The 25687-nt window shown below is 37.8% G+C and overlaps 1 protein-coding gene across 2 annotated transcripts in view; it reads right to left on the bottom strand.

The window, feature by feature from the left end:
* GNAS (GNAS complex locus) overlaps nt 1–25687 on the bottom strand; it is a 161595-nt gene that overhangs the window by 29348 nt on the left and 106560 nt on the right. For both annotated transcript variants that reach the window (XM_042800992.1, XM_042800993.1), the window contains one exon: nt 11808–11905. In XM_042800992.1, coding sequence (XP_042656926.1) covers nt 11808–11905 — 98 coding nt within the window. The remainder of the gene's footprint in view (nt 1–11807; nt 11906–25687) is intronic.

Raw genomic sequence — 25687 nt, 5'->3', positions numbered from 1 at the left:
GAACCAAGAAAAGAACTGAGACTGTACACCTTAACTGCAAAATCTGTTCTTCATGGCACATATACTGATAGGCAGAGCTAACGAAAATACCAAAATAAAATAACAATCAGTAGACTCAAGCAAGATTGGTTCACTCTTGAGACCCAACCTGATGAAAGATTATCTATAGAATAGCCACACTCTTTATGAAGCTATTTAAGAAGAATGCCTTGCCAGATATGAAGCTTGAAGATGCCTCACTTTTCCCCACTGTCCATGATTTTATAACATCATTAATAAGTAATTAAAATTCAACTGAGATGCCATAATAAGCGAAAGTGGTGAACAGTGTGTTCCAGACATGGTCTTCAGCAACTTTGCAAATATTACCAACATTGGCAATATATGAACAAAAATGGCAAATTAAAACAATTTACAGGAATTTTGCATGTATACTGCTATTTTCATTTATTTCTAAAAATCAGGCTTCAGAAGGTTGTTTTTTACTTTAATTGTAAAAACACAAATCTCTTGGCAAAGATCATACAGCACTACTCAGCCACCTGAACTGGGCTGGATGTGGCTCCCACCAGCACCACGCTCCTTTGGCAGACCCTCCCCTCCAGGACCCAAGGCTCTTTCCCTCCCCCAACTGCTATAGCCTTACTAAAAATAGACCTTTGCTAGATTTTACTCCGGCTGCAGTTTACATAAACCCTTTGGGGGAAGGGGAACCTTGCAGAGTACCCAAGGCACTTCACAGCCTTCACAGAAAATGTATCAGACAGCCAACACGTTTCAAGTGTAAATTACCATCCAGACACTGAAACCCCTCACTTGCATAATAAATACACTACAATTTGGCTTTTCTGGTGGATATCCTTCTCAGAGACTTAATTGTTGTACCACAATACAAATACAGTTAACACCGAGTTATATTTAATGTGATTTTAACACATTTCAGCTATGAAACCAATGCATAATATACTACAGAGTAATCAGCTAAAAAATGGTATTTCAAATTATAAAACCTATCAATAACATCCTGCCTACAAATTATTCTTAATCACATGTAAACTTAGCTAGCAATTTCTTTTGGTTTATTTAGGACTTTGTCACATACTATAAAAACACTTAAAAGAATACTTAAGTTCAGCTTCAGTTTGATAAACTTGTTCAATCTATTTTTTAATTTTCAACCGGCCCCTCCTGAAATAGGGGTTTTATGACCATGTTCTCTGCATGCAAGCACATGGTCTCAATAAACTTTTGAGCCTGCTGGTAAATTTTTACCAAATGTACTGCAGATATCTTTGTCAAGGGTCTCTCAAAAATAATAAATTCAGCAATACCTGTGAATGCAGGCAAGCACCCAGACAAAATATATTTAAATTTAAGTCTGCAGTGAAGGAAAGGCTTTGGTGTATCATCAAGCAGTGGAGTTTACGTAAGAGGAAAAGGAGGGAGAGAATGTGTAAATCAACAGCATTGAGTGCTCCCTCTCCCTGGGACTGGCAATGATGTATTTGCAGCCTTTCAGCCCAGGAAATAATTGGGAATCGAACCGGACGCTTTCACACTGTACCAGCAAATGTTCTGGCCTCATTTCATTGTTTTATCAGAAATTTTCTGTTGCTTCCTATCCTTCAGGACACTATTGCTTGTAATTCCTTTTTAAAAATCAAGTCTTTAATGAGGTTTTACAATAACTTTTTAGGTCTAGCTTGATAAAAGTATTCTCCTAATTGTTGTCTTCTAATCTTGAAATGTTCCTTTTCTGCAGCAATACAGCATGAGCAATAAGAGCTCTTATTAAAAAAAAACAAAACAAAACCAAACCAAAAAAACTCCAACAAAACACAACCACCAAAAGCCATTGTGCTTGCTGACGATGAACATCAGATCCCAAGGTCAGGCAAAAAGTTCCAGCTGCTACGCACCCACCAAGGTGAGTAATCTGCAAAATCCTAAAAATACTGGTCACACCTGCTCCACGCTTGCGGCTGTCGGAGCGCCAGGAGAAGCACACCATTTCAGCGAGCCATCTCCTGCTAGAGTAGCATTTACTGGGGTGTTCTCAGCAGCAGCCAGGCCGAAACGTTTCCCCCCCTTGCAAGCGCCTCGCAGCCAGTCCAGCACTGCACCCCACATCAGCACTCCCACCACCAAATCCACAAAGGGAACGCCAGTCTGGCTGTTACATAGGTAATGCAAAAATGATGCAATCAACACTGCACTCTTTCTCATTTCCTCAAGCATTTATTTATAGCTTGCCCTCTATTTTGTGCCTGCAGATCTTTCTCCTGCAGGAGGGATTCCTAGTGGATGCTGCTCTAGTCCAAATGCAAGTCTTTTATTCTGCTTGTTTCTGTATCATATCAAACTGTTTGTTTGAATCACAGCTCAAAACAAACCCCATCCAGGGATTTTTCAGTTTGCACAAAGGGAGCTTGCAAAAACATGGGAGAAAAGGATGAGTGAAAACTAATTCTCAAACTAATATGAGTTTTAACAGTCACTTTGATTCTCAACACTTGACAGCTGTGGTTTTTATACCACTACAGTAATCCAAGACCGCTGTACCATTAAGATGGATACTAACAATTCAAGATGTTGTTTGCTCTGTTTTTAAATAAAGTTATGGGAATTTTACAGTAAAACTGAGCACATTTTCAAAACTAATGGGTAAAAACTTCGATAAATACAAAACTAAGTACACCCTAGGTTCATGACAACCTTGCAGAGGTGACATAAACACAACTCCTCCTCTTACTCTACCTTCTCATCCTAACTAATTTACGGTAACACACAGACTGCCCGCCACCTGTCTTCACAAGAAACAGAGGACTTGAGGATTACTGTGCACACAATAATCTACTATTTTACTGGTTCAAGTTTACTCAACATATGTGTATTTTTTTCAAGAACTGAGATTAGAGGAGAAGTTCCACCTGCTGCAGAGTTATTTTTAGGGTGCTACACTTTCTCTACGATAAAAAACTGTATTCTGTGCCTAGTGAAAATAAAAACAAAATACAGAAAAAAGGGCAATACCATCTGCAAGATCAACGTACAGTGAAGGCAAGCCAAAGAATCTTGAGCTTTCAGCAGTTGCGTAGCTCTGCCAATTGTCTGACTTTCTGAACGTGTCAAACCTTGCCAAATGTTGGGCCTGTCTTGTAGTAAATACACCAATTGTGTGTTTATCAGCTTGTGCTAGTAGCCTGATATGATGTTTACTACAATAAGTGAGATCCCCTCACTCCAGGAATGCACGGCATCACTGAAAGGATGAAAGGCTGCTCAGCAGAACACCAAGGAATCTATGCAATCAGCGATGTTTGTGAAACCTGTTTTTAATGAATTAACTCATAGTAGGAGAAATTCCACCTCCTTTAAGAGAGTTCCTATAAGGACGAATCCAGGCTATTGAATTTTTCTTCATCTTTAAAATTATGAAAGAAAAAAGAAAACCGTGTAGTAATACTATGTTAGTAGCTACATTTAATGATCTTGTGTAACAGTGCAACATATTAATTCCTTCAATAATTTATTTTGCATCAGGTCTGCAACAACAGTGATTTACTGCTCAAAATGGACTGCACACTGAGTCAGGGCTTTGAATGCTTCCATGAAATCTTGTTTACTAATATATTATTTGTTTGAAAAATACTGGTCATTTTAATTGCATGGAAAATGATTTATGAAGTCTCAGAACTTAACAAATAATCAAAAAAAGTCAACCCTACACAACCTCCTTGATTAGAAGTTGGAAACACTACTTTTCAAGGTGGCAACTCTTTCACTGTTTTGCACAACTAACCCCAGGTAAATTTAGCCTTAGCTACACACATGTATACAAATCACTGTTATTTGCAGAACAAGCATCCTGCTAGTATAGTTCACTAATTTTCATTCTATTACAAACGTGTATGTATCAACAGTGCAGGAGACCAATAGGATATACACAGTATCTCTTCCAAAGGCCTCAGCAGACAACAGATATTTTTTCATCTATTTCTAGCATATTCTCTCACATTATTAATTAATGCCACAACAAAAATTTTGAGGATGGGAGAAGGAAACAGTGGGAAGGAATGGGGACCCCGTTGACATTAAAATGCAGAAATTAGTGAAAGTTTAATTAACAGAAGGTTTCAGTTTATATTCCATCTCCTGCTGCATTGCATTTCAACTCTTTGCCTTCACCCACAAAAAAATTCCTCTAAATTTGAATTTGTATGTTTACAGAGGACAGTGCCACAAAAAACAAAGCAGAAGCACAAATAGGTATCAGAACTATGTTGACTAAGAAGTCCAGATACTCTAAAGCAATTATAAAAATATGCATCTGACATTTGCTTTAAAAAAAGCTCAAGATTATTTTATTTTCTTTTTTTGGAACAGAAATCTCAAGGCTTATGCACATTTTGTCATTTATCTCTACCATTTGTTTATTAAAATGTTTTAAATCATTTGGTGATGCAAACATAATATTCTTTATCAAACAACACGGTTAGCCATTTTAACTACTAGTAACAAGGAATCTATTATCGTTCTTAGTGAATTATTTTTGACTGTGTTATTTAACTCTATGGGTGTAGGCAAACCATCAAGAAATTGTGCTACAGAACAACTTTGCAGAATTCTGAACAGTAGCCAAATACTTTTAGTACAGAACTATCTTATGAAGCTGCATCATTCTTAGGTTTATACAGTAGTAGTTACTCATACATTCGTATTCTTTGATAACATCAACTTTGGTTTTAAAGCTGAGAGATCCACCCTGAGCAAACTACCAAGTGGAGTCAACACAGTATTCTTCACCAGCTAACTAAAATGTCAACATGCTTGCTCTACAGTCCTGCCTTCGTGACAGTGTTTTGAGATGCTTTTGCCATTCACAATGAAACTTATTTGTCAGAGGAGAACAGCAATCTACTGAACAAATAATGTGGATGTCTACTCATGATCACAGAGGAAATTTACTATTTTATGGACAAATTTTATTGAAATAAAATTTTAACATTCATGCCAAAGTTTCGAAAATACTCTTGAGCAAGTGTGTGCCTAACCTGAGTAAATTTTGTGTATGTGAATTTGTTAGTGAAACAAAGAAAGAGCTGTTGTATGAGACAATGCTACATTTGCATGTGAAAGTGAATGTAACACATTGAGAAATGAAGGTCCATTTCCCCAAATTAGGCATCCATGAACACCTGTACCAGGGTTTATCCTTAACTCTTTGCAGGCACTAGCAAGTGACACTTAAACTAATAGACAACGTGAATATTTGAATGCAGAACTGCATCAAAAAATTGGAGAAGTTGTTCCAACGCAGCTTTTTCATGCTCTTCAGATTAGGTCTGCCCTGCCTCCAGCTAAAGGTAAATCTCTAATATTTACAACTAGACACAGAAAGGAAGTTGTATTTGCAGCCAAAGGCCAGAAAGGAACTGACACATTAACAGATGTGTGGAACAAAGGAGAAATAAAAGCAGCAAATGAATGAAGGCAATGGGTGTGGGGGGGTTTACAAGTGGCAGACTGAGTGAAAGTGAAGGCAGAAATCGGATTCCTGGAGCAAACAGTTAAATCTTTTCACAGTAATTCAGAATGATGCAGTGGGCACTGCACAGTCCTCAAAAGCCTGAGGTGTGACTCCTTAAATTATTCACATTTTGGACTGGTAATGGTCTTTCTGCCATAATGGCTCATCACCTTTAATATATTCAATTATCAGTCAGTGCTCCCAATCTGAAAGACTCAGTCAAGCTATTCGAGGACACCCTTTTGTTTTATCTTGCTTCATACTGGGATGTGATTTATTGTGAAGACAGATAAGTTTATCTGGGGTTGAGTGAGCTGAAATTATGAATTTATGATTAGCTGTGACAACGGTGGGAACATGCGTTGGATTCATAATCCATTTATTGGCTAAATTTAGGTAATCTGGTTTTTACAGCACTTGCCAGCAGGCACATCCCTGCTATTGACAGTCAGCAAGAAAGGGCAGACATACGGAGCAGTCAGGTATAATTCAGCTGCTTACATACTTGGGCTCATTTTGTCGGTGGTGACTTCACTAAAGTCATGCAAAGACAGGAGTTACTGTGCTTTCCATCATCTACAGCAATCTATTTCTGCACCTAATACCCCACAGGACTGCAGAGAAAATATGACCTGGGCTGTATTTCTTAAATTGGAATTAAACCTTGTTTAAAACATGATCCGCTATTCCCTCAAACTGAAGAAGAATAGGGAGAAGACCCTAATTCAGTTATCTCTAAATGCTCTGGAATAAAGTAAGGTGAGTTTTATAATCAAGACTAAGGATTAGAAATTAGATGATCTGGGTCTATTCTTTGGCTTGCCAAAGTTGGCTTGCCAAAGAATTCACACAGCAGTAGGCGAGTTCATCAGTTTTAGATCAGCAAAAGGGGACATGAATATTATTCTTCCTCACAGGAATGTTTAACAAGGTAATTGTTAATGTCCGTAAGAAGCTCATGTATGCCAGGAATATAGGCCAGGGAAATTCCTGTCCTGTTGAATGTGAGTATACAGACATGGCTTTCAGAGCTGGAGAAGAGAAGAGCAACTACTCTGCCAAAATCGCATCAAGTATAAAGTAAAACAAGAAAAAAAAAAAAAAGTAATAAGTAAAAAACTAGACTAACAGCAGTACCACTGATAAATCAGCCACCATTTAAAAAGGTGAGACTTTCAGCAAACACACTTTACTATATGTTCCATGAAGGGAACTTTGTCATGAAGTGAAATCAACATGGAAGAAAATCATTAAGTGCTCAGATCAGGGGTCTTAACTGCTCTCTACAAGTCAGCAATTCCAGAAATAAAACACACCATAAATCTTAATATAAAAAATTTATAACCCATACCAAATTAGAAATTAAAAAAACAGTGTGTCCACATCTGCTGATCCTTTAGCAGCCCTGCACAGCAGTTGGCTAATAGCTGCCCTCCCCTCCTTTCTTTGATAAGTATTTTAAAAACAAACATCTTAAAAAATACTTCTCATAAAACTCTTCTGGAACAGCCTGGCACAGTGTCAGGCTATCGGAGTGGCTCTGCTGGTGCTGAAGTTCAAGAAATGCGACTCTGCACCTAGAGCAGCCACCTCCCCGTGCTTTCTCCTTCCCTGAAATGGCAGGCGGCAGGAGAAAAGCCGGCACGGCTGGCGGCAGGAAATAGCGTGAGAATGGGCTCCCTCATGCTACTTCCAGTCCTTCCTGATATCGGAGGGTGTGAAATGAGTTGCAAAGACTGTCTCTCACATTATTTCCTTTTCCACCCCAGTCAAAACCAGGAAGCTCCAGACAGGAGATACACAGAGAAAGCGTAGTGTAAAATGAAGCACAAAATCAAATTGGCGGCCAAGGAGCCTAACTAAGCCAAGGCTAACTAAAGCAAAAACTCAAGCATCTGTGGACGCAGCCCAGTATTAGCAAGTCTAGAAAATGCACTAGGAGGCTTATGTACCCAAGCTTTGCTACACAGCTAATCCAGCGGCTACTGACATTAAAGTAACTTTCTTCAGGACATCCACAGACGTTGACTCAGACCTTACAGGATGGTGCTGGCATCTTTCATGCCCTCATGCCACAAACAGTGCATTTGTATGGGAGAGATCCTACTTACTCTGACTGCTGTGTATTTGTGAAGCTTTAAGAACAGAGCTCCTCAAGTGAAAATCAAGGTAGAAGTATTAGCAACAACAGCACTTCAAAGAGATCATGTTTGTTTATATTTGACAGAAGGCATATATTTGACAAACAAGTCTTGGCACATCACAGTGGAAATGGCTCCTATATTCTTAAGTAATATATTCTAAATAAAATGAAATCCTGTGCCTTCAAGGAAAGAAATATGAAGGATGGTAAATAATTTATTTATCACCATTTGGGGTTTTCTATATTCTAGACACTTCTGCATTCTTCTGTGTATTATTAGCCATGAGCAGTATCACATGGCAGCTTCAGTACAAACATTCATTCTCTTCAGTATACATCCCCACAAGATGCAAGAGCAGTGAAATTTGGTTTCCTCATTGATAATGCTCCCTCCTCGCAGCTAAAATACGTTCCTCTCAGAGTGAAACTGGGGACAACCTCACAGACCATGCTGTTCTAAAAGCAGAATTGAAACTAACTCCTTAGGCCAGTTGAGAAAAGGAAAACAGCCTCCTTTCCTTTCTCTGCCTCGCAAGACTGTAAAATATGCCTCGGCAGGAAGTACAGTAAAGCTCATGATGAGCAGAGGCAGCTACTCTTTCAAAATGAACAGGGTTCCTCTGAAGTGACATTTTCATTTAGCCGGTGAGCTCAAGGATAAAGGGCGGGATACCAGAAGCGCTATCCAGCAGATGAGGTTACTGGCCAGACCTCCCAGCTTCGCTCCTCCAAAGATCACAACTGCAGTTAAATGGAAAGCCAGGACAGTACCTGTGGCTTTTGGTAAAGTTGTCTTTCCTGAGCCAATGCAACCAGAAACTTGGTGGAGCAATGATAATAGTGCATATTATTGTGAACTTCTTATGGGGAAACACTGAAAAATTGTAGCAAGTCAGCAGGAAGTACTGTGGTATTTAAAGTTACTGCTCAGGAGCAAGTGAAAAATACCATTTCCAGACTCTGAACACGTACATTCGAGTTAGGCAGATACAACACATTAGGATGAGAATTTTATTTGTTCCCACGTACCTGAGAAAGGACAAGGAGCAAAAAGTGGCTTTCCTCTCACCCCTTTGCTCACCTAGGAGAGCTCCTGACTCATCAGCTCTTTCCCTTCTCTCTGCAAGAGTTTAAGCCTCCAACTCCCCAACATCTTTCCTTTCAAGATATTCCAGCATCCTGCAGCTACACCATACAGTCCTTGACTCTGAAAAGACCTTCTGTAGCTAAGCTACAAGGAGAACCAGTTTTTGTCCATGAAAAGCAGAATTGTAAAAGTGGCAATGTTGGAACAGAAGAGAACTAGGGAGGTCCTCATGGCCTTCCCAGTACCTCGCTGCCACCATCAAACCATTAACCAAAGCTGGAAGTAAGAGGAGGGAAAGGACTTGTGCCAGTTCCCAGAAGACAGCAGGCAGGCTGCCGGGGGCTGCACACGAGCAGAGGACAAGACCCTGACGACAGGCGGCACAGAGCAGCCCTCGAATGCTTCAGCACCCCTGAAGGAGCTCTGCATGCATTTTGGGCAGGTTTGGCAGAAACAGAAATTAATTTCATTTTGGTATTAACATTTCTGAAAGCCAAAGCCCTGTAAGATATACAGTCCTCACTGTTCCCTAATAAAAGACAGACAAAATTGATTTTTAAACATTTGGCAGAATCTCCTTGCAAATCTTCTTACGTATAATCATGTCACTTCCAAGAGTGAAAAAAATTCTTTTTTAAAAAATTCAGAATGTTAAATGAGACCATATCAAGACAAACTTTACACTAAGCAACTCTCACTTCAGAAAATGACAGTTTAAAAAAAAATTAAAATTTTACAAACAACTATAAAAAGTTAATTTTTGTGAACAAGAAACATTGTTAGAATTTTAAAGTGATTCACTGAACAAAGAAACCATTAATATTTAAGAATTTATCAACTTTTAAATCAAGAAGGGATTTTTGGAAGCTGGATTGATCTTCAAAGAAAAAAGCCACTTTTCCGCCTTCCATTTTAAGTATGCCCTTCTTGTTTTAAACAGGGACTTCAAAAGCAGAAAGTGTTTAGAACCCAAGACTTTTCTCCAAGTCTCTCTAAAAGAACTGACAACTCCAACACAATTTGTTCAACTTTCTCTCTGCTCTAATGACAGTAGCTTGCACATTCAAATTAAAATAGACTTCACCTGATAAATCTCAGCTATATTCTGCCTTTGCTACTTTTTTTTTTTTTTTTTTTTAAACAGCATGCTCACTAGGTTAATTCCAAGGTATCAATCATGTCAGATTTTACAGGAGGTAATTTTTGTCAGGTCCGTTGAAAATTTAATATAATAAAAACAAGTTCAGAATTTCAAAGTGATGTTAACCTCCAAACAAACATTTTGCTTTTAAAAAACTCTTACTTTGCATATTGTTATTAAAAACAATGCCATTGCACGATCAGAAATGCCAGAAAGGACAAGAACTACCAAAATTAACAATTAGAAAGCTTCTGCAAGAAAATGTCATATACTTCACTATCAAATTCAATAAATATTAGAATTATGAAATATTTTTAGAAGGAAACAGCAATAGTATCTTAGAAAAAAAAAATCTGTAATTTGTCAGCAATATATAAGATTTATTTTTGGCTCAACAGCCCATGATGTAGAATTAAGCGTTCCACTAGATGGAGCAGGATGGTAAAACCATCATGAAGGCCATCCCCCTTGCTGACCCACAAAAAAGTCAGTGTCCAGCAATCAGGGATGATAAAAATTTTAGCTTTCTTCTGTGCATTCCAGGCAGAACAAAACTTGTTCCTCTTCTGAAAAAAGGCAACACAAAACCCCCTTAGTGCTTAATAATATCTGCTTCTTCCTATCACAGAAGTTGACTATTAACAAACACTAACCAGAAACAGATAATCAAACACTATCAGAAACAAAACTAGTTCTTTCCCATTTCTATCAGCTTTACACTAGAAAGACAAAATTTACTGGAGAGTTGACAGAAAATTAAAATCTTGTAGTATTTTATTATTTTGTAGCAATGAAGTTGCAAAAAGATCCACGCCAAATGATCAAACATTAGTCACCTAATGCAAAAAGACATTGCTACACATCAAACAAATTCACACTAGAAACAATGGCAAAACTTCAAAGAGGTTCATAAAGACCTGGAGCTGTTCAAGTCATAGTAAAATTATCTCCCTGGTCTCTTTTCAGAGCTAATTGTTGATTTACCTTTAAGTCTACCTAAACAAAACAAACAAAAAGAAGGAGCCTTACAAATTTTATTTCATCAAATCTTCTTTAAGACATGCAGTTGTCCATCATCACGTGAAATAAGAATTTCCTTGACCATTAAACCTTATTTCAGCTTCTCCAAAAGAAGCAGAGAGAGCATAAACTAACGAAGAACAGTTTTAACCATTAATATTCCAAATTTAAGTCCTGCATTTCTTGACTATACAGCACAAAAATACCAGGAGTGGTCACAATTATCACAAACATCTGCCATAAAAAAAAATCTGAACCATATTATATTGCTATATGTGAAAAGGAACTGCAAACATGCAGCAGTGTCTCATGACGATACTAATTATCACAGTGGTATAAATAGCAGAAGAGTATGAATCATTCTCAGATATGTACATGAAGGCACACAAGCAGAAGTCTTGGTGACTGATCACAGACTGCTGCCCATGGTTGTTGCTGCCATCTCTTTGTTTTTAGATAAATAAACTGCATTAAAAACACAAGCTACAAACATGGGAATGTTTCACACCAATGTACTTTCCAACCTACTAAAACTTGCTGCATTATCTGAAGCCATCATTTGGAAAGGAACTTGTCTAAGTAGAAGAAGCAGGAAATTTGGTCTTTGAGATAGTACAATTATCCACTGCATTAAGGTGTCAGTCTGTATTAAGACCATTCGAAATCACCTGCAAAATTTTCAGTATAGGTATTATTGTCTAACTGAGCATCAGCTTTTCCCACTTCTCTGAATAGCTGATTACCAAAAATTCATCATGTAGCACACAATCGTTTTCCACGGTAAGAAAAAGTAAGCATCAGGACCATCCAAATCACTGTCATTAACATACAATAAAAAAAATTTTATATCGCAGTCAATATACAGCAGAATAGAAACAATACTTACTACTGCGCGCAATCAATCAGTTGATATTCATTGGATCTCTCATAGCAGGCTTTCACACCTTCGTCTTGCCAGAGTGTTTTTGTATGTTCATAAAACTCCTGAAAGAGTAAAAATGGTATTAGCAAAATGGATTATATATGAAGAAAATCATCAAGTGGTAAGATATTGTTACCACTGTTTTTTTCTTTAATGACACAGTACTCGGTAATTCTTACATAAAATCAGCAAATGAAGAATAGGTTTTACTTTACTCTCCAAGTTAGTGAGAATCTTTGGGGACTATATAGACATTTGTATCTTAAACTCTGTATTGCTTAACTCAAAGTATCTGCAGAATTTATTCTTTTAGAGTGTGGAAGGATATTGAACTACAGAAGAAATACAGTGATACAAAGCTAGATCATATTTTGATTGTGTCAACCATAAAGCTTGAAAATCAAGAGACAAAGCAGACAGCCAAAAATGCAATGCTTCAGTTTTGTTGAACCTGTAACACAAGTATAACAGACAACCTGAAGTCCTTTTATATGCCAAAAAAAAAAAAAAAAAAAAAAAAGATGCACTTTGGCTCCAACAGGGACATGAGCAATATGCAATTGTATTTTTAGCTATCAGTCTAAGAACTTTGAATAGATCCAGTAAGAACAGCAGCAGCATAGTGAATTAAATACTACACCACTGTCGGCACTACTTTTCTGAATGACCATGGACTTTTCTTGGCTATCTTTCAGAGCTTTTAAAGTGGTTTGGACTAAATACTTTTATTCTGATTTTAAGAGGCTCACGTAACTTATTTCAAATCAGCTTTTCTGCATCCAGGACGGCACACAATCTTTAAAATAGTTGTTGTATATATTCTATTTCTCCTCCCACTACTTTTCTTGACAACAGAAAGTTTTTAGAAGAAAAAGAATGTATTATTTTAAATAGCTATTTTACTGCTTCAAGGTTCCTCCATTAACTTAGCTTTGGAATCGCTCCCTCGCTTAGGACAACAGCCTCTCGCATTCTTTTACTATCAGTGTAGTACAAAGAAAGGGATAACATCTAAATGCAACTTCCAAGTTTTCACTTGAAAGTATCTTTTTTAAAAAATTCACTTTCCTACCAGAATGTTAACTAACACCTGAACTGTACCAGAAGAGTAGATGCCATCTTAAAGATGCATAATGGCATCTTAAAGTAAATTTAGTGATGCAGATTTCAAACCATCCTCTTTTTTGGCAGCTATAAGATGCATATGTGATTGTGTGATCATACAATTGTGAATACCAATGATGGAAACAGCCTATCAGATGTAAATTTGATCTTGCTTCTATCACTACTGAATATTCACTAGCTGCACATACACACAAATGATAGTAAATGTACACTACACATCTATAAAACTCTATGGAACATGTTTGTTCTAATTTCTTTTAAAGAGATTATAAAGTTTATATATAGTATTAGACGTATCTTTTCAGTTTTTTCCCTGCCTTTATAAACAAAAAGACCAGTTAAATTTCTTTCCTAAGTAGATAAGAAGATTTTACTTGATTTTTAGTATTTGAAGATTGTAAGACCATTTGCTGATAAAGGAAGTAAAAGACGAATGAAAATCTTAATTCCAAGTCCTCTCTTTTCTTTCTCCCACTAGCTGGAATTATGTTCATTGGATGCTTTCATTTCGAAGGTTTCGGATTTGGGGGACTGTCAATTACCCTCAGCTGTATCAGTGATGTATTTCCAGCATAGTGAGGAAACTATCTTTCCCAAGCAAAAAGGAGTAGGAAGACAAAGTAAAGGAGAAAGGGGGGAATTATCTGGAATCTCACTATATTTGAACCAAACCCATTTTACAGTGGCTTTTTAGATTTATTTTTAAAAGTAACAGTAGTCTAATACAGAACATCTTATGATTCACTCAACTTATTACTACAAAGCTAGGAAATTGAAAAATTAAATCATCAATTGTACAAGATGTTTTTGCTGAAACAGCAGCTGATTCAAGTGGACGCACACTGTTTAAATTTCTCATCTAAATATGATAACTTGCACCAAACTTCAGACAGTTAATTGAACTATTTGGCAGAGCTATGGTTCTAAAATAGACATCTACTTCAAACTGGGGTCAGCATCTGCCAAGCCAATTATCTCCAAATATACTCCAAAATACCCGCTTCATCCTGCATTAGAGTAAGTAAACAAATAACTAGGCAAAGATAAGTTTACAGAAAGTGCAATAAAACATAAAGATTCTTCATCACCTACAAATGTGTATTTAAAGTAAAAAGAGACAGTGCCTTAATGAAAGAACGTCATAGCATAGTAAAACTGTCACAAAAATGAGACAAAAAAGTCCTTCCTCGCTACAGTTTCTCACTACAACTGTGACATTCTGGTAGAGAACCGGTATAAAACAATTATTTCAAAAAACTTATGAACTCCATCATACCTTGCGGAGAAACATTTGGATTACTTTCTGCAATCAGACTCTTAAAATGGGATGAAAAGTAAATCCAGTTCCTGGACCTAGCACAAATGCTGATAATAAAAAGCCTAGGATTTAGTTTAATGGAACAGCTACATACTGCTCATAAGAGTCCTCTCTTTATTTTAAGGGCAGTTCTTAACTTCTAGAAAAATATGTGAATTACAGTAATGGGATAACAATAAATGTTTGTGCCTTGTTGGGCCAAATTAGCAGTAAAATAATACAGCCTTTATGGCTGTCCTGCTAATCTGAACTATAACCAGCAATACTTACGCAATCTTTTCAATATGGTTATTAACTGTCCATGTGGGATGGAAAAAGAATTTAGAGTCCACATTCTTTGAACTTTTTATTGGTATTTCAAAATCAGGATCTACAAGTAATGAGTAATAGATTACTATACTAAGACACAGTGTGTTTTTGGGGGTGTTTTTTTTTGTGTTTCTTATAGTCTTTTTTTGTTGTTTTCGTTTGGTTTTTTAAAATTGAACTACATGACTAGTGATAGCCAAATATGAAGGCCTTTTATTAATAAACAACCTTTTGACTTTAGGCCATATCAAATATACCTTCACAGATTTTGGGACTAATGTTGGTCCAGCTTACACATCTGTAAACTAGGAAGGCGTTCACCAAAGAAAAGTTGGCACCAGGCTCACAGAGTTTCACTCTTGCTTTATTAGAAGCCTACTTATACTAGTGACTGATTTTGGAGTTAAGACATAGTAGCTAGTTGCAACAAAACAGATTCTCCCTCCTCCCCAATACACCTACACTAACCACAATTCTGAAATAATATTTAAGAAAAAGAATAACATAAGAAATCCTTAGCATCCCATTTGAGTCATAGAATGAAGCCTGGGGCTACTCTCAGGGAAGGCAAGTAAAACCACAAGATTTGTTATGTATTTAGGTAAAACAGGGGCTTCAGAGGCCACTAGAAAAATCAAGTTAGCAACAGGATTTGGTGCAGTTTTGTTTTTGTTTTGTTTTGGTTTGTTTTTCTTTTTTTTTTTTTTTGAGTTAAATAGGTCTAACTTGTATGAGATTTCTAAAAACAATGAGTTAGGAAACAAATTAACCAAAAGTAGAAGGCAAATTTCCTGAAAAGAAATAGCCAGAAAACTAGTCCTTACATGTCTGGTTCTTGTTTCCATAACACTGATTCATTTGCTGGCACATTCTAATATAACAGGCTCTAAAGCAGCATCAACACAGGTTTCTCTCGCACTATAAAATGGAACTCCTAACAAAACAGCTAAAATAAACAAATAATACTAAATATCGGTTTGGTTTGAGATTACATTCCACAATAAACAGGATTTAAATGCTAGGTCCCAAACAATCCATAGTATTTGCAAAGTATGGTCATACTATCCATTCCTGCCCAATGCATACTTAAAACTGAAAAAAAATATTCAAGTTATGTCATTTTCCATGAAAAAAAAATGCTGCAGCTACACAATACACACCCAAGATCCTGTTTAAACTGTAGCTGAAGCTGTGTAAAGCAACAAAAGTCAACATAAGTGATGACAGCATGGCATCACGAAGGAAGGTGAGAAGTGAATTCTTCCTAAGAAATATGTCATGATTGTAGCATTTATTTATGACCAGAGCAGACTTTATACTTTTCAAAGCACTAACATAAAGAGGGAGAAATCCTTGTATAGAACACTGAGGGAAAATGATGCCAACATAACACAAATCTGAACAGACCAAATAGGGCTTGACTTTGACTGTGTTCAGGCCGGGCAGGGGTATAGTTTGAATTCAGGCCACAATCCCTAACTAACAGGCTATGCTTCTGTGAAACTGTGAGGAACTCTTGAGAAAATCCACTGTCTGGGTAAACCTTCCCTTGGCCTTACTCAGACAACTGAACTATTAAGGACCATAACTTGCCGATGGTGAGGAAGCCTCAGCTATCACCATACCATAACACCACTATACTTAAAAAGTCATATTGATGTGAAAATAAATGTATTTCAATATTTATACTTTATTTATTAGATGACACTTTCTCCACCTGCTTAAAGTTTCCCAATAAGTGAGTCAACAGGCAACATTTCTAAATCGCTTGTATTCACTTACAGGAATCTATGCAGACCTCTAGAGGAAAAAACCCATCAGCAGAAATCATCATGTAAAAGGGATGCTTGGAAAACTACTTTGTTTCAGAAGGATCTTACTGACACAATTCTCGATTAGAAAAGGGGCAATGCAGAGTCTAATTGAGTTAAACTACTTGTATTAGAAAATCTCAGCAAATTGAATAAACAGCAGCAGGTAAACAATGGTTTTATTAAAAGTCAAACCAGAGAAAGTCTTCAAGAACTCGGAGGTTGAGCATTTTGGTTGTTAAAAAAAAAATAATCCTCAAGAGACAAACTCCAGGCCTGGGAAAAAATAAAGGAACCAAGATCAGCTTTTAAGAGGCAGTCTAAAATGATGAAATATTAGTAGAACATGAAAGAGAAAAACTGGACACACTGTCTACAAGGTTTTGTTCCCTCCAGATATATAAATACTCAAGAGACTTTAAAAAAAATGTTTATGAAGCAATGTTTTATAGACATTAGGATGTTGGCAGGGACAAACATTGGCACAGTTCTTGTCACTATGACACCATGTCCACAGGAACCTTAGCATGGACACGCAACATTACCTTTTCTTTGCAAAATATAATATAATGTAGATCTGTCATTAGAACAGCTTATTTGCTAATTCCAGCAAAAGTCAGTGCCATTGAAAAAAACCATTACATACTAAAAGGTGTGTACAACCATTACACAATGTTGTGGTTAAAACTGGGATTCAATTCCTGGGCAAAGTTCACTGGTCCCATGGAGCTGCACATTTCATAATAAGAGTTCTAAGTAGGTCATCCACTTACAAACCTAATGATTAAAGGTCAAACCAAACCAGCTTCTAACTGTAAAATTGTATCTTGGAGGAGATTTGCTTCCTGGTGTGTTCAGCTTTTAAAAATAGCACTGACCATTGGTTTCAAACTCCTTTACAAACTCTGCAAGATGGGGCACATGAACTTTACTTCCACAACAGTCAGGCAGTTTGCTGCATTCTACTAACGAACCACATTAGAACAAGACAAGGTCACAGAATGGCAGAGCAGCACGCTGCATTTCAAGACAAACTGCACAAGTTTATTTTCTCCTTCCAGGATAGGTAAATACATGACAAGTTGATTTATTTTTCAGTGCTCATATCTGAAATCAAGTGATTCCTATGGACTGTAGGGTCACACAGAGAAAGAAACTGATGGCATCTTCTCATTCTCCCTGTGTTTGGGAAGGGATACTAGAATGTGTTAAATTTGTCAAATCAGACAGTTTAATCAGCCACTTACTTGAATAGGGAAACATCTGCATTCCTAATGGTGTGAACAAGTGTTAATTATTGCTTGCTATTTAAGGGAAAATATGCCGATGATATCACAAAGGAAACGCATACCTACAAATAGTTGAAGATATTCTCCAGTTACTGGCATGTGTCCAGAGCTGCGTACAAAACTTTGGGAGAGGCCAGCGTACTCAGCACTTCCCATAACTGAGTCAGAAACATTTTCAGCAAGGATTCAGTCTCATTATCAATAGTTTTTCATGCTTAGAAAAGAAGAGTGATGCTGAAATGTTTTGGCTTTCTGCTTACGGGATCTTCACTTTTCTAGTAGCACAAATTAAACTGGACGTGGCTGCAAGGAATGGACAATGGGAAGGGAATTTTATTTAAGCAGCTCCTGTGAAGTTTAAACTTTCATTTTCCCCTTTTGTTAAGAGTTTCAAAACACCACAGCGTTTGAGAAAAGTGCCAACACAGAGCTCCATACCCACAATCTACAAAGTGCCTTTGGTTGAAAGGCCTCACTAGCATAATATGACACTATTTCTCTTTCATTTCTACTTTCACAAGAAGTTTAATCATCATGGAAGCTCAATCTGTTGATACTAGAACACTGCTCAGATTTAATCCTTTCACACAACTCCTATTTAAAGCACATCACACTCATTAGGGAGGAAGAACTCACTTTTGGTCAGAGCGCTAAGATGGAAGTTGGCAGATGTGGACCCTACTCCGCGTTTAGTCAAAATTCCTCTGCAATTTTAAACAGAGTAATCAATGTTCCTCTGCTTCTTCAGAGTATACTCATAAACGAAAAGAAGGCAATTCATTAGTGAACTTACTGATAGTATAAAAGGCTCACAACAAAGTCTTCTATACTATTTCAGCTCTCTCTTGGGGCAATAGAGAGTGGTAATAGAGACATTTCAACCATCAGCTATTTTTGCAGACCTCAGGCTATGAAGGAAGGTTTAATAAAACTCTGAGAAATTTCCTTTGAGCCTTAAATTAGGGTTTGGAAAATGTCTTTCATACTACATCATTTAGTTGCTTTTTGTATAATGAATATATAATAAACTTAAAACAAGTAGTCAAATCAAATGACCTTATTACTTTATGCAGTGCTAAGAACAGTCACCTTTTCAAATAATGGGTTGAACCCAGGACCATACTGCAACTTTGCTGCCCCCTTCCAGGTTGGAAACAAAAAGCCTATTTTTGCCCGGAACTTCTACCAACAGAAAAGGGTAAAAGATAAAACAGTTCCTGCTCATTCTGAATTCAGACAAATCCCAAGAATAGATCACTAATCATCTTGCTGTCTTTCTGAAGAAGCAGCTTCTGTATTCATAAAAGTGTTCACAGACATAATCCAGTCTACATGAAGAAATCAAGCTTACATACACTTATAATAGATTAATTAAAAGTTCTGTTTATTTACTGGGGGGGGGAGGGGGCGGGTAGGGTTAAGAGTAAAAAGCTACCCAGTTTCCTGGGAGCTTAAGAAATTTTAAATTTTACTGGAACACTGAAGAAATGTCATGTATTCTCCAAAGGCAAGCTGAAAAAACTGACAACCTGCTGCTCCTCTGCACAGCAGGACTCTACCAGAAGAGATGCTTGCATTTAGAAAACACAACACCCTTAGCAGCTCCAGTCAGCTACAGGCACAGCAGGTCTGTGGCAGTATCAAAACTCAGTCACGCACACAGCAAACACACAAGCAAATACCTGTTCATCCACACACCTTCATTCCCACATGAGCTCTTGCCAACTTCTATTTGAGTTTGACAGGGGAAAAGGCCCATGCTTGTGGATCTCTCTCAAGATGTGGGACCTGACATGCTTTTTAAATTCCATCATAACTTCATAAACTAACAGCACACTCCGTTGCTCTGTTCCACGTAAAAGTCTCCCTGTTGGGGAGTCACAGATGGATGCATGCAAAAAGGTAACCTTGCACAACTTAGCCATACTAAAATATGTTGCACTTGGTTCTGGAATAATGAAAAACAACTTAACTCTAGCACTTAGGGATATGTGTAAAAAGAGCAAAGAGTATTCCACAGAATCAAAATGCAAAATAGATCACAGCATTTTCCACTTTTTTCTTTTTAGCTACTTCCATGCTCATCCAAGTTCATTCTTTATTCATTTGACGTGATGTAAATTAAATTAAAATAGTGAACTAATTGCTTTTTTAGAAGCATGTTTACCATGTCATTTCCAAGTCTTTGTACGCTACAGAATTTTTATACCCAAAGGCACTTTTTGTTGTATGCCCACAAAGCACATCCACAAGGCAATCAGCACATTTACATGTTGCTTAGTCTTCATATAGCCTCTCACAGAAACTCTTCTCAAGCCATTTTAATACCAGGGAGGCTCACAGGTAAAATTTTATTTTATCTATGTATACACCAATATTTTGTGATAGTCTCTTACTGTGATTAAAACCAGAAAATGCTTAAGAATTTCTATGTCATATTTATGCCTATTTCCTGTTTAATTCAGCTAACAGCTCTTCTATTTCAACGTAAATTGAATTAATCTGTTCTTGAAGACTGCTCTGAGGAAAACAAAGAAGATATATAAACAGAAATGAAGTCACAATTTCTTCAAATGAATTTCTAAATGTGAATTTATGAACCTATAAATATGGTATGGTGGCAATTTACTGGTTAAAAATACAAGTGCAGAATAAACCATTTGCATTTACTTCAAATGCTAATAAATTAATAAAGCAAAGTATAGAGTTTTTTGTACTATAAAAATGACTGCACTATAGAAAAGATGTGAAGATAATATCATTGTCTAATGTCCTAGATTATAGATTCTCTAGTTAAGGAAATACTTTATGGGATTTCAACAGAACTACGTCAATACTTCAGTGAAAGCACTGCAGAATTCAAACGGCACATCCCTTCAATTTTCTAGCCCAAAATATCTTCACTTCATGCACAGAATATGTTTTATTTTATTGCATGTAACAAACTGAAGCATAAGAAGTACTAGCATCCCCACTTTCACTGCAGTTAGAAATTGCTGTTATTGACAATAAAATCTGGATTACCAGAAGGTGGGACAAGAGTTGTTCCTGCAGATGCTGCCACATTTAAGAATCGAATGAGGTGTAGCAAGAAGTACTGCAGCAAACAAATCAAGAGACTAATCACCACATAGAAAAGCAATGCTAATTAGTAAAGCTGCTTAGCTCTTATGTTTCATCTCATTTCTGTTCACAGAAGTCAAAAGGGAGACTGGCCTTTTTTCTTTTTTTTTCCTCCCCTTTTTTAAATACATGTGCTCGTTGTTTAGGCTATATTTAAAGTCAAGGTACTGTAATATTACTGTTCTTCTGAAAGACTGGCTTAAATATGTATGCAATTTTAGTGAATATAGGCTTAACAATTTATGTAATTCCTCCTACAGAGATGCCCCTAGTTGGTATCTTTCTAGTTGCTTCACAAAAATGGATTCTCAGGTTTTTTCCTACAAATTACAACTTGCGAAGAAAAGAAACTCTAAAACAATGTGAAAACTAGAGGACTTAACCCATATCTGAGGAAAAAAGAGACAAACAGAGGAATCAACAAAAATTCGCAACCTTCACTACTAGATAGCAGAATAAACCAAATTATATATTAAATTAAAATACGAACTGCTGACGTAAATTATCAAAATCAAACCTACTACGCATAATATTTAAACTGGTATTTCTCAAAGCTTCATGCTCATTAATCATTATCTGTTAAGTATGCTGATTCCTTGATACATGCAGTTTGCATGTGTTACTTTTGCTAAATGGATGAACATTGTATAAATGAATGTAAGCAATTTTATAACTTACTATGTTTTAAAATGATTTTTACTTATTTCATCACCACTGTGCTTTTTTTGGCTGGGATAGAGTTAATTTTCTTCACAGTAGCTAGTACCAGCTATGTTTTGGATTTGTGTTGAAAACAGTGTTGATAATACAGGGATGTTCTCCTTATTGCTGAGCAGCCCTTCCACAGAGCCAAGGCCTTTTCTGCTCCTCACCCCTCCACCAGCGAGTGGCTGGGGGGGCACAAGGAGCTGGGAGGGGGCACAGCCAGGACAGCTGACCCCAACTGACCCCGGGATATTCCCTAGCGTATGGCATCATGCTCAGCGTATAGAGCTGGGGGGAGAAGGAAAGGGGGGATGTTCGGAGTGGTGGCATTTGTCTTCCCAATTCACCGTTACTTGTGATGGAGCCCGGCTGTCCCAGGGATGGCTGAACCTGCCTGCCCATGAGAAGGGGTGAATGAATTCCTTGTTTTGCTTTGCTGGTGCGTGTAGTGCTTGCTTTACCTATTAAGCTCTCTTTATCTCAACCCATGAGTTTTCTCACTTTTACTCTTCGGATTCTCTCCCTCATCCCAGAGGGGGGAAGCCAGCAAACTGCTGCCCGGGGCTTATTGCCGGCTGGGGTTAAAAACTACGACAACCAGACAGGCAGTGACACTTTCTTATTTGCTACATTTTCTTGTTGTTCATGGCCTTTGTTTTAGATGGAGACCAAAGTTCCATATAAATGAAGAAAAACATCATATTAACTTTATTTAATAAGTAGTTCTAGCTGGATGCATTAAGTATAGCAAAATTAAAGGCTTACCAAAATATGATTTTTAAAAATAAACTTTTTTTTATGCAGCTGGTGAATTGTTTCCAGTCACCACAGCATTCTGCTTTGTGGAAGCAATGAGTTTGTATTTTTCAAGGATATTTTTTCTTTTTGTCAGTTTTAATATGAAACTGACCTATTTTTAATGTCAAATTACTGAATGGTATATCAAACTAAATTGACTACAGCAATTAATTTTTTCTATAGGACACTACAAATGATTTCTTCACTTCAAAAAAGCCCGGGTTCCCAGTCAGTGCTTTGATTTCTGGAAAACTTTAGCACTCAAAACATACAGCCCAAATATTTTTTACTTAAATAGCCTTACACTTAGGTGTAAAAAGGAAGAACTTCCCATATTAAAATTTATTTACTGTATATGCACACACCATTTCTAATTATACATTTTACTAAAGAATTACTTTTTTTAAAAAAAAATCAAGTTCGTCTCTGTAAATAAAAAAGGAATTGCATAAATTATGTATGTTCCCACAGAAATCCCAAAGACCTTATTGTTTCATGGACTAAGAGAAACAGAACCAGGAAAATGCATGGTATTGAATTCACCCACCAGCTGCTACTGGACCCAGCCACCCCTGAGTCCCAGCGCACATCTGTCCTGGGTTGAGTGAGTGGTGGATATTTTTGGTGGCAGGGGAGGGGGCTATCGGGGCAGCCCCCTGTGAGAAGCTTCTCGAAGCTCCCCCAGCTCCAAGTCAGCTCCACTTCTGTTTGGGAAATTGAGCCAATCAGCTGCACCTCTGCGATAACGTATTTAAGGAGGGACGTGGTGACGGGCAGTGGGACTTGTGAGGAGGAGTTGCTGCAGCTGCGTGAACACCAAGGTCAGTGGAGGAATGGAGGAAGAAAGGAGGGGGGAGGTGTGCCGGAGCAGAGACCCCCCTGTATCCTGTGGTGAGATAGCAGGGCAGCCCCCCCGCCACCCATGAAGATCTACAGTGGAGCAGACGTTGATTTACGGCCTGTGGCTTCTGCTTGCCTGATCAAGGTGCTGTGCCTGAAGAAGGCCGGGGTCTCAGGGGAAAAGGTAGCCCCGCTGCTGTAATTCAGCGCTGGGAGGATTGCAGCATGCGGGGGAGTCCCACGCCAGAGCAGCTTGGGAAGGGCTGCAGCCATGGGAGGGAATCCAGTTGGAGGAAGTTAGTGACCCATGACGGAGCAGTGTGGGGAACGCTGCGGCCCATGGGAAGAATTCCTGTCGGAAAAAGTTTGTGGAGGACTGTCTCCTGTGAGAGGGGGACCACGATGGAGCAGGAGGAACAAGTTCCGGACACTCCCCTCACCAAAGATGAAGAAAGTGGCAGCACTGACTGCACCCCCCATTCCCTGCCCCTGCGCCACTGGGGGAGGATGTAGAGATATCGGGAGCAGAGCTGAGCCCGGGAAGAAGGGAGGGGTGGGGGGAAGGTGTTCTCAAGATGTGGCAATGCTTCTCACTGTCCTACTTTGTTATGTGTTGTTAGTGTCTGTAATAAATATATGTTCTTTTTTTTTTTCCTTCCCCTAACGAGTCTGCCTTTTGCTCATGATCATAAAGGGGAATTTTTCCTCATCCCAGTCCTATCTCGAACCCCAAGCCTGGCTCTCTGTCCCTTCTCATTGCCAGAGGGGAAGGGAGAGAGAGCTGCTGCACTGTGGTTGGCTGACAACCAGGCCTAAACCACGACAACATCCTGGGGTGTGAGAGCCCCTCCACCATGCACTGCAAGCAGCTGCTCCCAGCACAGCCACAGTGGCCACTGGGGAATTCCTGCACATCTGAAAACTTGAAAACTTGTCATTCCAGGTAACAAATACTATGAGAACTACTGTCAATAAAAGATGGCCACCAGGAATTTGCTTGGGAACTTAAAGACTAAGTTTTGTAATAGTATTTGCTTTTACTTATTAAAACAATGTCTAGTCACCAAGTAAATCAGATAACTACTCTATGCTTTACTCAATATATTTTCATTTCAATTATTCATGAAAAAAGTTTTGTGTCAACATCGTATTTCTTAGTAGGATGCAATGAGATAATTCACAGCCTAACTAAACCTTAAGGTACTGCAGACTAAAGCTGAAATTTTAAAAACAAACAAACAAAAAAAAAAAAACCAAACAAAAAAAATCACTTCCAACAAATAGGTTAGCAATGTCAGAATTTGATAGATATTACTACTCATTCGTAAGAACAAAACATTCATAGCAGGCATCTATTCATGTGGACAAACCCCAGAGATTTCCGGAGATTCATTTGCAAATCATTACCAGTTATACATGTTTTAATTATGAGAAACAGAAATGAAGTCAAGTGGCTGCCTACCTCAAAGTCCCTATACTAAAAGAAGGCTCCAAATAATTCTTTAATTAATCTGCATTCAATAATTTATTTCTGCTATTAAAGAATAGGAAAACCAGCTTTGTTCAAGTCCTGTTAAATTCTGATCAGGTAAATTCAATTGGATTATCTAGAAGTCCATTTAGATGGAGCTGCTCAGTGTAGATAAGATAATGGAGATTTAAAAAAGAGAAAGTAAAGATTATTTCGGAAGATCTAGTACCATATTACTCTACTGATACTGTGTGTAATACTCCCCATTCCTGTCTGGTAACAACATTAACATTCTGTTGTTGTAAATACTTCACATATCCCCATTTTCTACCAGCTTTGCACCTCAAGATGCATCTCCAGGATACATATATTGCCACTATTTTACAGATAACAAGATATATAGAACATAAAAAAAAAAGGTATAATAAGACGTTAAGATGACTTACTCAAAATCAGAGTCTGGACAAAAAAAAGCAAAAACCCCAACTTTTCTCGCTGTGATTGCTACCCAAATTGCATACAGTATTATCCAGACACCCAAGAAACCAGGCTCTGTCTCCCACCTTCCCTAGCTTCCCACGGGTATACCCATCAGAGAAAGTTTTGCCTATTTCCACACCCCAAAATCTGTGCCATCTGAGATAGCCTCATGGGAAGTGTCCCTAATTAGAGTATGTTTGTCATTACTTTATAAAGCTAGTGATGCTGTCAAACCAGAACAGCTCTCCTCTTCTGCCATGATGTATTTAGACAGGAATAATAATGTATCTATCGCTATACACATCAGGGTGATTATCTACAGGGACAGATAATTTTGTTCTGTTGCCTACATAATTAAGGAACACTTGTGGCAGCAGAGAGAACCCAGTTCATGTCTTTTCTTACTGAGACTATATTCTCTTGTTACTTTCTTGAAGATTTTGGTGTCAAAACCATTTTAAGGACTCCTACCCCCACCTCTGACCCAGTAGCACATTAACATATTACACAATTTGCACCACCTCACTTGTACCACACTGCCCATGGGCAATGTCATAAACCAGCCCTCAAAACTG

Source organism: Tyto alba, unplaced genomic scaffold, assembly GCF_018691265.1.
Source record: "Tyto alba isolate M040663 unplaced genomic scaffold, T.alba_DEE_v4.0 Super-Scaffold_33, whole genome shotgun sequence".
Lineage (NCBI taxonomy): Eukaryota > Metazoa > Chordata > Aves > Strigiformes > Tytonidae > Tyto > Tyto alba.
This window is presented reverse-complemented; position numbering and strand designations above follow the sequence as displayed.